Source organism: Chenopodium quinoa, unplaced genomic scaffold (assembly GCF_001683475.1).
Source record: "Chenopodium quinoa cultivar QQ74 unplaced genomic scaffold, ASM168347v1, whole genome shotgun sequence".
Taxonomy (NCBI): Eukaryota; Viridiplantae; Streptophyta; class Magnoliopsida; order Caryophyllales; family Amaranthaceae; genus Chenopodium; species Chenopodium quinoa.
Genome location: NW_018743099.1, coordinates 781,286 through 795,518, shown reverse-complemented (window position 1 = coordinate 795,518; position 14,233 = coordinate 781,286). Strand labels below are relative to the sequence as shown.

General features: G+C 39.6%; 2 protein-coding genes across 2 annotated transcripts; one reads left to right on the top strand and one right to left on the bottom strand.

The window, feature by feature from the left end:
• Window positions 1-7,903: 7,903 nt before the first annotated feature.
• On the bottom strand, window positions 7,904-9,016 carry LOC110731898. The gene has a single exon (XM_021911816.1). It carries the CDS (start codon window positions 9,014-9,016, stop codon window positions 7,904-7,906), a length of 1,113 nt encoding a protein of 370 aa, XP_021767508.1.
• Window positions 9,017-12,406: 3,390 nt separating this feature from the next.
• On the top strand, window positions 12,407-13,150 carry LOC110731896. The gene has a single exon (XM_021911815.1). The coding sequence runs from the start codon at window positions 12,407-12,409 to the stop codon at window positions 13,148-13,150; it is 744 nt and encodes a 247-aa protein (XP_021767507.1).
• The last annotated feature ends 1,083 nt before the right edge of the window (window positions 13,151-14,233 follow it).

Genomic DNA, 14,233 nt, shown 5'->3' with positions numbered 1-14,233 from the left:
CTCCACTAAGGGATACCTCAACTCGACATTTTTCAGTACATGACTGACAAAGTAGATCGGGAGCTGACAACCGTCTCTTTCAGCAAGGAGAACAGCGCTTAACGCATGATCAGAGACGGCCAGGTACATGTAGAGTACTTCTTTGGGCAAAGGGCTGACCAGCCTCGGCAAGGAATGCAAGTGAACTTTCAATTTCTGGAAGGCCGCCTCAGCATCCGGCCCCCATTCAAACCTTGCCTTTTTCTTAATTGCCTGGAAAAAGTATAGGCATTTGTCGCCTGATCGGCTTAGAAATCTTCCCAAGGCCGCCAGACAACCTGTTAACTTCTGAACCTCTCGGATGGTACGAGGCGACTGCATGTCGATGACCGCCTGCACCTTCTCAAGGTTCGCCTCTATTCCTCTCTGATTGATAAGGAATCCGAGAAATTTCCCAGACTCAACTCCAAAGACACATTTCTTGGGATTGAGCATGACATGGTGCCGCCTAAGTGTGGCGAAAGTTTCTCGGAGGTCCGACAGATGATCTTTCTGAAGTTTAGACTTGACAATCATATCATCAATATATGCCTCGACATTTCTCCCAATCTGATCAAAGAACACAGTGTTTATCATTCGCTGGAAAGTGGCCGGGGCATTCTTAAGACCAAACAGCATGACCGTGTAACAGTATAACCCCTGATCAGTGACGAAGGTCGTCTTCTCCTGATCTTTCTCCCATAAAGGAATTTGATGGAAACCAGAGTAGGCGTCCATAAAGCTCATCAAAGCATGGCCGGCTGTTGAGTCGACCAGGTTATCAATTTTAGGCAGAGGGTAACTGTCTTTGGGGCACGCCTTGTTTAAGTCTGTGTAGTCTACACACATTTGCCAGGTGCCATTCGGCTTTTTAACAAGCACCACATTTGCAACCCAGTCTGGGAAGTAACATTGCCGAATGAACCCTGCATCAAGTAATTTTTTAACTTCGGCGGCTGCCGCCTGACTTCTTTCTTCGCCATGGTTCCGCTTCTTCTGCCGTACCGGCTTCTTTTTCGGATCCACGGCCAGTTTATGTACCGCCAGATCAGGACTAATGCCTGGCATTTCATGGACTTCGAATGCAAAGATGTCCTTGTATTCTTTCAATAGTTTGTGCAAGTCGTCACCCAGGTCCCTTAGAGCAGTCGTCCCAACCTTGATTGTTCTGTCAGGACGCGAGTCATCTAAGATCAGGTCCGTATGCTCACCAGCTGGCTGAGGGCGGAATTCATCCGACCGCTCCTCTGCCAATGATTGCTATTTTCTGTCTTTTCTTGCGGCCCCTGTCTGGGATGCCTTTCTCTTCTTGCCGCCTGCTTCTTGAACAGGCGCACTCTCCTTGACATTGTCAAGGTCTATTTTTCCACCGCTCGACCCAGTGGCCATAACAGTGGGCTTGACATCCGAGAGATAGCACTCACGGGCCATCCTCTGATCTCCCCTTAGGGACCCGACTGTTCCATTATCCCTCTCAAACTTGAGCAACATAAGAGATGGGATTATAACAGCCTTGGAATTATTCAGGGTTGGTCGTCCCAGAATCATGTTGTAGGCCGAGAGTTCTTCTACTACAAAGAACCGGACTACCATGTGTCGTCCTTCCCCTTTTTCGCCCAGGCGGATGGGTAAATCCACTCGTCCCACTGGGTGGACGACTCCTCCTCCAAACCCTACTAAAGGGTGGGATGCCGGATGTATGCAATCAGTCTGATATTTTAGTTTCGACAGACATTTGCTACTGATGAGATCTGAGGAGCTTCCGGTATCTATGAGGATTCGGCCAACTCTCTGGTTGGCCACTTTACATTCAATAACGATAGGGTCGTCATGCGGCCCTCTTACCCCTCCTAGATCTTCTTCAGTGATGACAATATCAGGAAATGAATATTTGGAGGGTCGTTCTTGGTGAACGGAATTTACATCTAACCGTCTGATATTGTCTTTGTTGCCCCTAATAGTGGGGCCGCCTCCTGAGAAGCCGCCTGCAATGGTGTAGACGACTGCATCATCTGTATCGGAACTGTCGACCTGTTGATTCTTTTTGGCCGACTGCTTTTTCGAGGAAGTGTTCCCCGTAGATTTCTTGACATAAGTGTCAAGATCACCTTGCTCAGCCAGGCGGTCCAGATACCGCATGAGACTGATGCATTCATTGGTGTGATGACCAACATCTTCATGATAATCACAGAATTTTTCTTGGTTCTGGTTGTTTGCAGAACCCTTCATGGGGACCGGCTTCTCAATTGAGATCCGTCCCTTGATTTCCTTTAGGATAAATTGGCTATCCTTGTTAAACGCATACTTTGGGGAGTATGGTTTGAATTCTTTTTTCTTTTTCTGGGCCGGCTGTTTAGAGGAATCAGCCGCCCAGACCTCTTTTCTCTTCTCGTCTTTGTTTGACGACTGTTTCTGTCGTCCTTCTCTTTTGTTGGACCTTCTCCCGTCTGACTGTTTTACCGTACTACAAAGATCAGTCGCCTGTATAGAAGCTTCCGCTTCAATCAAGGCCTCTTGAAGAGTCGCCACCCTCTTTCGGACCAAATCAAATTTGAAGGTCGACCCGTCTTTGAGACCTCTGAAAAAGTCAGTATAGGCTACTTCATCCGGTAACCCTTGAATCTGTATTCTCATCAGGTTAAACCGCCTGATGTAAGAACGAAGCCCCTCCTTCTCGCCCTGCTGAATTGTTCCTAAATCAAGGGTCGTTTTCTTCGCAGGGATGTTCATGGCGAAGTTGGAGGTGAATAAGTAAGCAAGCGTCCTGAAGCTATTTACACAACCAGTCGGCAGGTTGCCGAACCATTGTTGTGCGATTCCTTTGAGAGTCGCTGGGAAACACTTGCACCAAGTGGGATCATCCAACCCTTGAAGGTACATCAGGTTGGTGAATGCCATCACATGGTCTTCTGGGTTAGTAGTGCCGTCATAGGCGCCTACTAGTACATTTTTCACTTTGGCCGGCTGAGCGGCTTCAGTAATTTCCTTGGAGAAGGCCGACGGCTGTTCACCAAGTCTAAGCAACCGTAGCTGCCAGTCCATAGGTTGGACGTTTTTGCTGCAGGTCCACCAAACGGAGGTGGCTGCAAAAAATACTGTTGTTGCGGCACAAATGGTAAGTTTGGTACCGCCTGGTCGCTATGAAAGCCGGACTGACGGGAGGTGCCGCCTGACTGACTCTCATGATACGACTGAGTATGCCTCATCGAGGCATTTCGCAGACTGTCTTGAAAGTTTGAAGTAGAGGCCGACTCTGACAATCGGTCACTCTTCTTCTGCTCTAGCAGTAGCCGAGCGTCTGTGTATGTTTTCCTCGACCCGTCCGCCTGAATATGACGAACAGGTTTCCTATTTCCTGGAGTAGGAAAACGGTATTTTGTGAAATCAAGGGCAGGTGGCTCCCACTTCCTAGATTTAGGATGAGGGGTCGCCTCTCGCCCTTGAACTGGCTTCCTCTTCCGTGAAGTGGAGGGTTTCTTAGCCGACTGCTCCTTGTCCAGAGCAGGCGATTTCTTGTTGATCAACTCTTGAATTTCTCCCTTGAAGTCCCTCATGAAGGTCTTGAGTTCGTTCCTTGTGATGGGAGCAGACCCATCAGTCGGCTGCTGCCGAACAGGCGGTGCGCCTGCTGGCTCGCTTCCAGTTTGAAGATGTTCCCGTTCCCTCCTTTCGGTATGATGGGTACGTCGGGCCCTTAGGGTCCCGTCTGAAGCTGTGTGAGCTTCAACTTCAAATTCATTCTCAGTATCGTGGTCCGACTGAACTAGAGGGTCGTCCAGGGGACGTCTCTCTTAAGGAGCCGGTACAAACGTGGATGCCATCTCAGAAGTACTCTCCCCACAGAAGGCGCCAAGATGTTTCGGGGTTTTCTGATGTCCTGCGGGAGAGTTACAATTCCGAGACTGGAACCAGAAGCCTGTACCTGCAAAACAAACGGATGCTCCTGATGATTGGAGATCCGCCTCCGACGGTCAAGTTAGTACTTGATTAAGGAGTAATTAATGCGGAAATTAAAGTGATTGGGTCTCTCTAGGTGAGAGAGTTTAATGTGTGTAATCTGCGTAATCTCCCTTAATGAGGATTAAGGGAGGTATTTATAACCTCGGGAAACGTGCCAATCTAGGTTTAGGTTAACCTTGGGCTGATTGGGCTTCCCACGGAAGTTGGGCCTAGGTGACCGGTTATCCCAGGTGTCATGGGAAGGACACGTGTCGTGTCGTAATTGGTCCATAGTGGACGGATCATTGCTTGACACGTGACAGGCTCCTATTGGCCCATGTGACGGACACATGGCGGAACCTGATTGGTCCACTTGTCAGATGGTGATTGGTGGGGAAAAATCCCCTAATCAATCACCATTGTCTTAAATAAGATTAAAAGTGAATTGATGTATGATTGTTATGTATGGTCTTCTTGAATCACTACTACAAAAATAGTTCGAAATGGAAGTGAGAAAGGAGAGACGGAGTGAGAGTGGGAAAGACCGGTTCAAAGGAGAGAGAAAGCAAATGGAAGAAATGAATGGTAGAGCATGAAAAGGGGAAAAAGCAAGAATGAGGGATTCAGGGTTAAAGACTGAAGTCAATCAACAAGGAAAATAAGGAAAAAAAAACAAGGGCATAACCGTCACTACACTGTAGATTTGAAATAGTAACCCATGTTCTGGGTCTTAAAAGGGAAAGGATCTATAATAATAGTAATAGTAATAATTTTGAAACACTTCCAAAGTAACTACAACATACACTAATACTATGTTTACTAAATTGAACTAGGTGATCACCGCCCATCGTTTCCAATGCAGCATATAGTTCACATTGTCCGATTGTCATTACCTATCTACTTATCAAAATGATAAGTATGGCCAAGCAAAAACAAAACAAATACGTATTAGCCAAAATGTTAAGTACATACAAATGCTACACATGTAAATCAATTTAATTCATTAAACACGCTTTCGAAGAGATTTAACTTTAATAAATCATAATTTATCCAAAACATTCATAAATAGAAATTCATGTATAAAAGCTTGTCAAAAGAACCAAATTCTAAAATAGCCAAATTTCCAAAGATAATTCCGAATAGGGTGGATCAATCCATATTTTCATAAATCGTTTTCCCATCTAAGTGTGCACACCCACCAAGCTAGTAACTCCTTTACATAGTGCTATCAAGGGGAAAGACTAGGTCATACAAAGTCCATAGTCTTCAACTTACTCCGCATAGTGGGAGTTAAAATCCAAAGATCCAAGGAATAAATCGTGTTAAGTAAACTTTCCAATATCCCATACTCGGGTTAATTTAAACAATAAAACTTTCTTTTTAAACATCTTTAATATTAGTACAAGTTGGTAATCAACCATATAAAATATTTCAACATTTGAGATCAAACACTTAAAACATGTTTCACCGAAATATATTTCGCAATCATTTAAATATGATTCGAAATCACTTAACATGTAAACAACGTTGCATATAAAAGTCACTTTATAAAAGATCTAGCCACGTGTACGTACCTTGACCTTTGCAAAACAAACACAGGGTTCCTGGTTACGAACCGGAAATTCCTCCTACAACAAACCAATAATCCTAATCAAATACTTTTTAACTCATAGACCCAATGACTTAGACTATTTACTTTACTAGTTATGCATGAACAGCTTATTATTATAACCCTTTTATAAAATTAACACTTGTATTTATGAAATAATAATAATAATAATAATAATAATAATAATAATAATAATAATAATAATAATAATAATAATAATAAGGTAGTAGTAATACTTCCTAAGTAGTAGTATATGTGAGTAGTAGTAGTCTAGCATAAAGTAGTTTAGTAGGTAGTGTAATAAGGAGTAGTAGTCTTACTACTACTACTACTACTACTACTACTACTACTACTACTACTACTACTACTACTACTACTACTACTAATAATAATAATAATAATAATAATAATAATATAGGAAGTAGTAGTAGTACAATAATAATAATATAGGAAGTAGTAGTAGTACTACTAGTACTTAATAGTAGTAGTGGTAGTAGTAGTAGTAGAAGAAGAAGTAGTATTACTAACTAGTATTAGTAGTAGTACTAGAATGAGAAATATGTGGCTTACGGTGAGCAACTCAAGGAAGGAGGGGGCTGCACTTTTGGTGGTCGGTGGCCGTCGACGGTAGGCGGCGGCAATGGCGGTAGCGTTGTGGTGGTTGAGCAGCGGTAAAGTGAAACTCCGGCCAACTCACGATCAAGAAAAAAAATGAAAGAAAGAAGCAAAATGAAAGAAAGAAAATGAAGAGGAAAGAAGGAGGAGATAGTTTGGAGGAAGAAGATGGATTCATGGCTATTTATATCCTTGAAAAATCATGTTTTGCTAATTATTTTATAAACAGAATAATCAAACCTTACAATTTAGAAATCATGTCCACGAAATGTCAAACCTTGCCCTAAAAGAAATCTCAAGAAAGTTAAAGTTGCCTTCAAACGATTAAAATATTGTGTTTTAGCCACATCACTTGCCTTTTCTAACACATTCACACTTGATTTCCTTTTCCCATCTCTTAAATTCACATACTTCTCATAAGAAACATTATGAGCACTATTATTACCCCCAAAATGCTTCTCAAATCTTTCCGGTTTATTCCATGCCTAAACCCACCATGTAGAAATGCATCACCCTCTCGCAATTGATTCAATTTCACCTTTGAACAAGTAGCATACAAAGCAAAAGGCGACATATTTCTCAATAGTCAATACTATATTCAAGCCAATCACATTTTTAAAACCAATTAACACTAAAACGACGCATTCCGGACACTTGTCTTTTAGGAAAATCATGGGTTTTTGGTTGACAAGGTTGTTTGAGAATGTAACCTCTTCTAAATGCATTTCTTTGATTAGGGGGATAATCCATAATGTTCATTTTTTTCCTGGGATCATGAGGAAGAAGTTCCACATCATATACCAATTCTCATCCTCTGGCTCTACATTACTAGCATTTGAACCACCAATTTCCATATCATCTTCTTGAGTTTGGGGAGTACTAAATGAAGGGGGTATATCTTGGAATTTCATTCTTTTAGACATAAATTGTCGAAGATTGAGTTGTGACATCCTATAAATTAGAAAAAAAGAAACTAATTACCTATATAAATTTATCAATTACCATAACTATATAAAGACAATTATTCAACCAAATAGTCAATTTTCTAACACACCAAATTTCTAACCCATACAACAATTAAACAACACAAAATTAGGGACAAAACAAAAAAAACACTATTAACTTAAAATTTCTAAAAAATCTCACATAAAAACTCAAGTATAGAGTACTCATTCAACAAATTATAAGCAACAATCAACATTCAAGAAATCAACAATAGTTTAATGGAACAAGAAAATTAAATAGACAATAACATAAACAATTAAACAACAAAAAAAATACAAAAATCTGATTTTAATAAAATTAGGGATTTTTTTTTTGACAAAGGATACAAAAAATTACATATTAATACTAAAGCAAATAGAGTGAATTGCCGCTTCTCCTGCAATCTGATGATCTTTGTGGACGCGGTGACGAGGAACCTTATGAATATTACATACCCGGAAGGACGATCCAAGTTGTAAAATTCTCCGAATAAGCCATATATAAGCAACATTAACTTGCCCCTCCTCACGAAGCAGGGAGACAAGATTATATGAATCAGTTAACAACTTGAGAAATAGAAACCCTCGGTCAAAAGCCCATTGAAGCCCATACAAGCATGCCAATGCTTCAGTATGTAAAGCTGAGGAACAAACCCCGTAGTTACTTCCACCACTGATCCGATCATCCAGGGGGCCATCATTATCCAAGCACCATCCCATTCCAGCAAGTTGAGAATCCTTAAACCATGAGCCATCTACTTGAAGAGAAAGCAAAGGGCTCCCCTGGGGGTCGGCCAAGCTGAGCCATGTAAAACCCAGGCGGAGAAGAGTCACCAGCCACTACACCCGCCTCATTAGGAGAACTAGCAGGGGCTTCCGAATTGACGAAGATTGAGTGGTTATCCATGACCTCTGCTAATAAAGAATCAAAAGGTCGAGACGCCGAAGAATCCCTAAAGATTCTAGAATTACGACTTAACCACAAGGTCCAAAGCGTACCAACAAAGGCACCCAGGCGAGTACTAGAAGGACCATCCAGACTGATAAAAAGTCGGATATAATATTGGATCCAATCTGAAAGAGAAAGGTCTCCATTAAATTCTGAGTGAATGCCAAGACATCCACCCCTCCAAACCGATCGAGCAGTAACGCACATTCTAAATAAGTGTTGTAAATCCTCTGGTTCCGAACGACAGAGGTCACAAAAAACGTCTTGAATCGGAACTCCTCTGCGATAGAGCTCCACCTTGATCGCAAGAGCACGGTGTAGCAGTTTCCATAAGAACAACTTCCATTTTGGTTGTAACGGGAGAGACCAAAGAATCTTCCAGAAAGAGTCAGTAGCAGAATGTGTGGAAGTAGAATAAAGTTGTTGTTGAAGCATAGCATAACCAGTTTTAACCGAGTACTTCCCAGAAGAAGTACCCGCCCAATAACAAAAATCCTCCTGAGCTGTATTAGGGGCCTCCAGTACCAGGATAGAGGAAGCATCCGCAGGAACAAAGGAGGCGACAACTTTAGCAGTATCCCACCCCATCGTCTGATGATTGATGAAAAAAATGACATTATGAGGAGCCAAATTTGGCAAAGAAATACCAGGTTTGAACTCCGGAATGCACCCATTGACCCACCGAGCAGAGCCAGCTGGAGTAGACAAACCATTGCCAATTTTCCAGCTGCAACCTTGTTTCAAAAGAGCGTTCGCCTTTAGTAACCCCCGAAGGCCATAAGAATAACGACCAGAATATAGGGTCCGAGTGCTGGGGTTGTTGGAAAGAAAGGACGCTCGAGCACGAAAAACTTTGGAGACTAGCAGCTGCGGGTTGGAAAAGGGTCTCCAGACCTGCTTCATTAATAACGCCTTATTTAAGGAAGACATGCAGCGAATTCCTAAGCCCCCCAGTCCGCGAGGGAGATGCATAGTATCCTTGTTAACCCAATGCATGCCTTTTTGATCGGAATGCGGGGTTATAACTGACTTTGAAATTAAATTGGGGACGTTGGGAAAGTGAAGGAACAATACGCAACAGAAGTTCGATGCTATGGTTGTCGACTCATCGGTGGTCTAGTCGCCACCCCGGTGGTCCGGTACTCCGGTTTGTTGGTCACGAACTCACGAAGGTCGATTTGCTTTTTCCCTAATTTTGGTTTTAGAACTTTTTGTTTTAGAATTTAGACTTTAGTGAATATAGTGGGGGACAAATACTCTGACAATGTTTTGTCACTTTTGTGGGTTTTTGTTTTATTTACTGACTTTACTCAAGCTTCCAAAGTCACGGTTTTCCTTTTAACGTTCAAATTTTTAATTTTTTTTATAAAAAAAAGCTGATTTTTTTTTAAAAAAAAAAAAAAATGGGGGGATAGATGTCCCCCCATGTTCCTATAGTGGCTCCGCCACTGTGTTGTAATTTGGCAGTTTGACACTAACGAATAAAAGGACCAATTATTATTATTATTATTATTATTATTATTATTATTATTTAAATGATTCTAAGAGCATGAATATTGGAGAGGATATATGTCCTCTTGAAGGTGGTTTTTGCTTACGTGGACATATCCTTTCTGATGCTAGGAATTATTGAGGATCCTAAAGGGGAGGAGGATGCTCATGAATCCTCGCTCTTCTGTTGAAGGAAATTGCACCTCGTCTATCGCGCCAAGAGGATGAATAAATGCAGCGTTTCAAGCAAACAACAAAACAAACGACGACATTTTGTTAAATAAAAAAAAGGAAACAATAAATCATCTGATACAAACATCAGAACTACAAAATGGCGAAGACCATGCAACGACAATATTTTTAAACCAACCTTCCATTGCTTGACAAGTGGCATCTTTTAATTTGTTACATTTGTTACATGATTTTACTAGCACAAAAATCTTATAACAGTAATTAATAACAAACAGTAACTTATTTTAAAAAAACTGATTTCACCAACAGCTTTATTTTTTTTTCTCTATAAAATGAACCTAATTTTAGCCATTTTTTATGCACTTCAAATTTTCATATTTTTCCTCTCTTTCCTCTATTTTTAAAATTTTCTTTTGTTATGGATCCAAATAATTCTAATTATGGAAGAAATATGAATTTCCTAACTGAATACAATGCAAATACTCCCCCTTTTGATCCAAATATATTCAATAATCCACAATTTCAAGCTGCTTTGCAATGGTTTGGTAGCCACTAAAGACTTGTAAACCCGAATTATACATCCCAAATTCCTCATCAATTTCATGGGAGTTCATCTTCACAAAATGTCCCATTATTTCCCATGTCCCAACATTTTACCCAACCCATAGATCAATCTCCAGGAGTAAATGTTAGTAGCACTGCTCTCCAATAGAAGATGTACGGGAAGCTCAACATCTAGAAGATTTCGATGATGATGTTGTTGACATTACTAGAGATGACTCCAATGATAATAAAAGCTAGTGCATGGAGTATAGCTGAAGATAAGGCGCTTGTTGCGGGCTACATCAATGCCGGTGGGAATGTTACCATAAATAAAAAATGAACTAAAGCCGGTTTATGGGCTGCAATTGGGAAGTTATACGAAGAGGCACGGGGAGAGAACCTTGAAGAGATAAGAGAACGGACCATTAAGTCCATGCAACAACGTTGAAATTTTATCAACAAATGGGTTTCAAAATGGGTTATGGCGTACGGTTATATCCTACGACACCCGAAAAGTGGAAACTCAGGCGTGGACGCTGTCCAACGTGCCCATGAGTATTATGAAAAACTTAATCATGGAAAACACTTTACTTTGATGCATTGTTTTGAAACAATGCAAAATTTTCCTAAATGGGACCCACAAATGGTCCAAGAGCTTCCTTTGGAGAGCGAGGGAAGTGGGAAACGATCTGAACCAGAATCATCAAGTGAGGGTGCTGGAAGAAAGCGGCCTCCGGGTATAAAAAAAAATCAAAGATTTTAGCTGTAGAAGGTAGTAATTCTTCTACATCGATAAACGTTGAAGCTTTCAACACAACTTTTGACGAAACTAGTGATAAGCGGCTTGATCAAGGAGAACGAATGATCGACTAGATAACTAAAAGGAGCGAAGATAGGAAAAAGCAAAAGGAGGAGGAGATGAAATTCAGCATGTTACGTTCATTGATGACAAAACCCATCCTCGATGAATTTGAAGTCGAAATGTTCAAGAAGCTTAGAGAGGAGTTTAGTAACAGGTTTTTTTAAATATATAAGTTAAGTACTTGTTATTTTTATGTATTAACTATTTCATTTTTGTATCAAGTTAAGTTCTTGTTATTGTTATGTACGTATTAACATTATGTTTAAGACTTGTTGTAGTACTTAAGATGTAATCGCACGTAGTATGTAGTAGTAATTTAAATCGTATGTATTTTTAAATGATATTAGATGTTGTAATCTTATGTGTTGGAGTAATAATATTATGTTTTTACAAAAAAAAATATAACTTTCTATTAAGTAGAGCTTGTATAAGTTTTGTCACATGAAAAATATTTTATGTTAATTACTCTTATCTATAACAAAATCTTACCTTATCTACCAAAAATCTTATCCCTCTAGTAAAAAACTTATCTTCTGTTAAAAAATCTCATTTTATCTGCCAAAAAATCTTATCTTATCTGCCATAAAATCTGATCTTATCTAACGAAATCTTGTCCACTATTAACAAAATCTTATCTTCTGTTAGAAAATTTTATCTTATGGTAATAAAATCTTATCTTACCATATTGCAAATCATATTTTGTATCTTTAATTTTATCTCAATTGTCTATAAATTGACCTATTTCACTTACAACATTTCATTATCACAACTACAACTACATATTACTAATTTTAAAATGAGTAGCAATCCAAATTCTTCCACTTCTAGTGATGAAATCTATGACTACATATTGCTTGATTTTATTGAGGATAATCGGGAACAACAAATCATAGAAGATGCATTGAAATATGTGGTTAACACCACCATGCAACAACAACAAAAAGATGTTCCACGTCAGAGAAAACAAAGGGAAGTTATACCATGTAATCGCGAAGCAACACACGATCAGTTGGTTGCTGACTATTTCAGCGAACAATCATTGTATGGTGATGATAAGTTTCGACGTAGGTTTCACATGCGAAAACCTCTATTTATGAAGATAGTGTACCAACTAAGTGAAAACTGATCGATTCTTCCAGCAACATCCAGATGCTAGTATGCGTTTGGGTGCTTCTCCAATACAAAAGTGCACAGCGGCCATAAGGATGTTAGCATATGGCTGCGTAGCTGATCAAGTTGACGAATACCTCAAGCTCGGGGCAACAACGACTAGGCATTGTATCACGCACTTCGTTGACGGAGTGATTCGTGAATTCTCAGCAGAATACTCGAGGAAACCAACCCCTGAATATATGAATCATCTTCTAAGAGAAGGAGAGGAAAGAGGTTTTCCTGAGTTGGTATGTTGGGAAGTATCGACTGCATGCATGCATTGGGAGTGGAAAAATTGTCCAACGGGGTGGAAAGGGATGTATCAAGGGCTGTCGAAAACGACGATGGTTATCTTAGAAGTTGTTGCATCTTGTGATTTGTGGATATGTCATGCCTTTTTTGGAACACCTGGATCCTGCAACGATATAAATGTCCTTCAACGTTCACCCGTTTTTGACGACATTTTAAATGGTCGTGCTCCACAAATTCAGTTCACCGTGAAAGAAAATACTTATAATCAGGGGTATTATCTCACTAATGGGATCTACCCGAAATGGGCAACATTTATAGATGCAATAACTGCACCGCAAACCCCTAAACAACGATTGTTTACCAAACAAGAGAGTATTGGAAAAGATGTAGAACGTACATTTGGAGTGTTGCAAGCTCGATTTGCCATTATAAGACATCTTGCTTTGGCATGGAGTGTCGATATGTCGTGGAAAATTGTTATGGCGCGTATTATCATGCACAATATGATCGTGAAAGATGAGCGCGAAAGTTATCTTAACTATTGAGATCCTAATGAGTTTGCTACTAAACAACCCGAGTATTTAGCAGGAACTTCAAACCGAAGAGCAACGACTTTCACCGTAACCCCGCACTACCAAAATCCTAATCTAACCACATTAATGGAAACACGGGAAAATCTCCACGATAAACAAACTCATATGTCACTTAAACAAAATTTGGTAGCTTAGAACATTTGTGGGCAAGATTTGGGCATACTAGTAATCGGTAAGGAAAAAGGAGGATATTTAATTATTTGTCTTTAATTTCTTGTATTTGTTGTACTTAAGTGTATATCAATTGGTGTTTTTACTCCTAAGTCCATGTGTTATTGTATCAAAATGTTGGTAAAGTATGGTAATTTTTATTATGCTAATTATCGAATACTAATTATTGTTATTATTATTAGATCTTATCATTAAAGAAATCAATAATAAATAATCAATAATAATATGGTGGGGCCATATTTATAGTATAAAATATATATATCAATAGGATACCCTTCGATGTGGGAAAAATAAATTAAAGAGGATGAAAGAGAGAAAAGAGATAGTGGAAAATGAGGTGGATGAAAAAGAGTATGAGGTGTCAAAATAGGGTAAGGACTAAGGAGAGAGAATGAGTGAGAGGGTAAAGCCATACTCTCCAATATTCAGGCTCTAATCAAAACAAAGTGGAGGTAATTACTCATTTACACTTACCTCAACGGGACAAAAACTATTGTATACGTGCAACAAACTAGCTAGCAATAATGTTTCCTCCGATTCCCGATAACTAAAGCGATGATGCTGATAACGTATTATAAAATAGTGTTGTCTATATTCATTCATTTTATGAGCCATCTTATATATATATACATGATGTGAATAGCGTAACCTATATGGACAATGAAGAGTCCATTCATAAAGGGGTTACAATGTGAATTAAAGACATATTGAAGGTTACAAAGGATGTTACAACCATACTAAAAATAGTCCTAAAAGAGAGAGTTACAAACTATAATGATCATCCACAATAAACATACTTTATAACATAATACTATTAATAACAATGTCGAAATCTGCTTTGCTCTGCTATCCTGATAGAAAAAC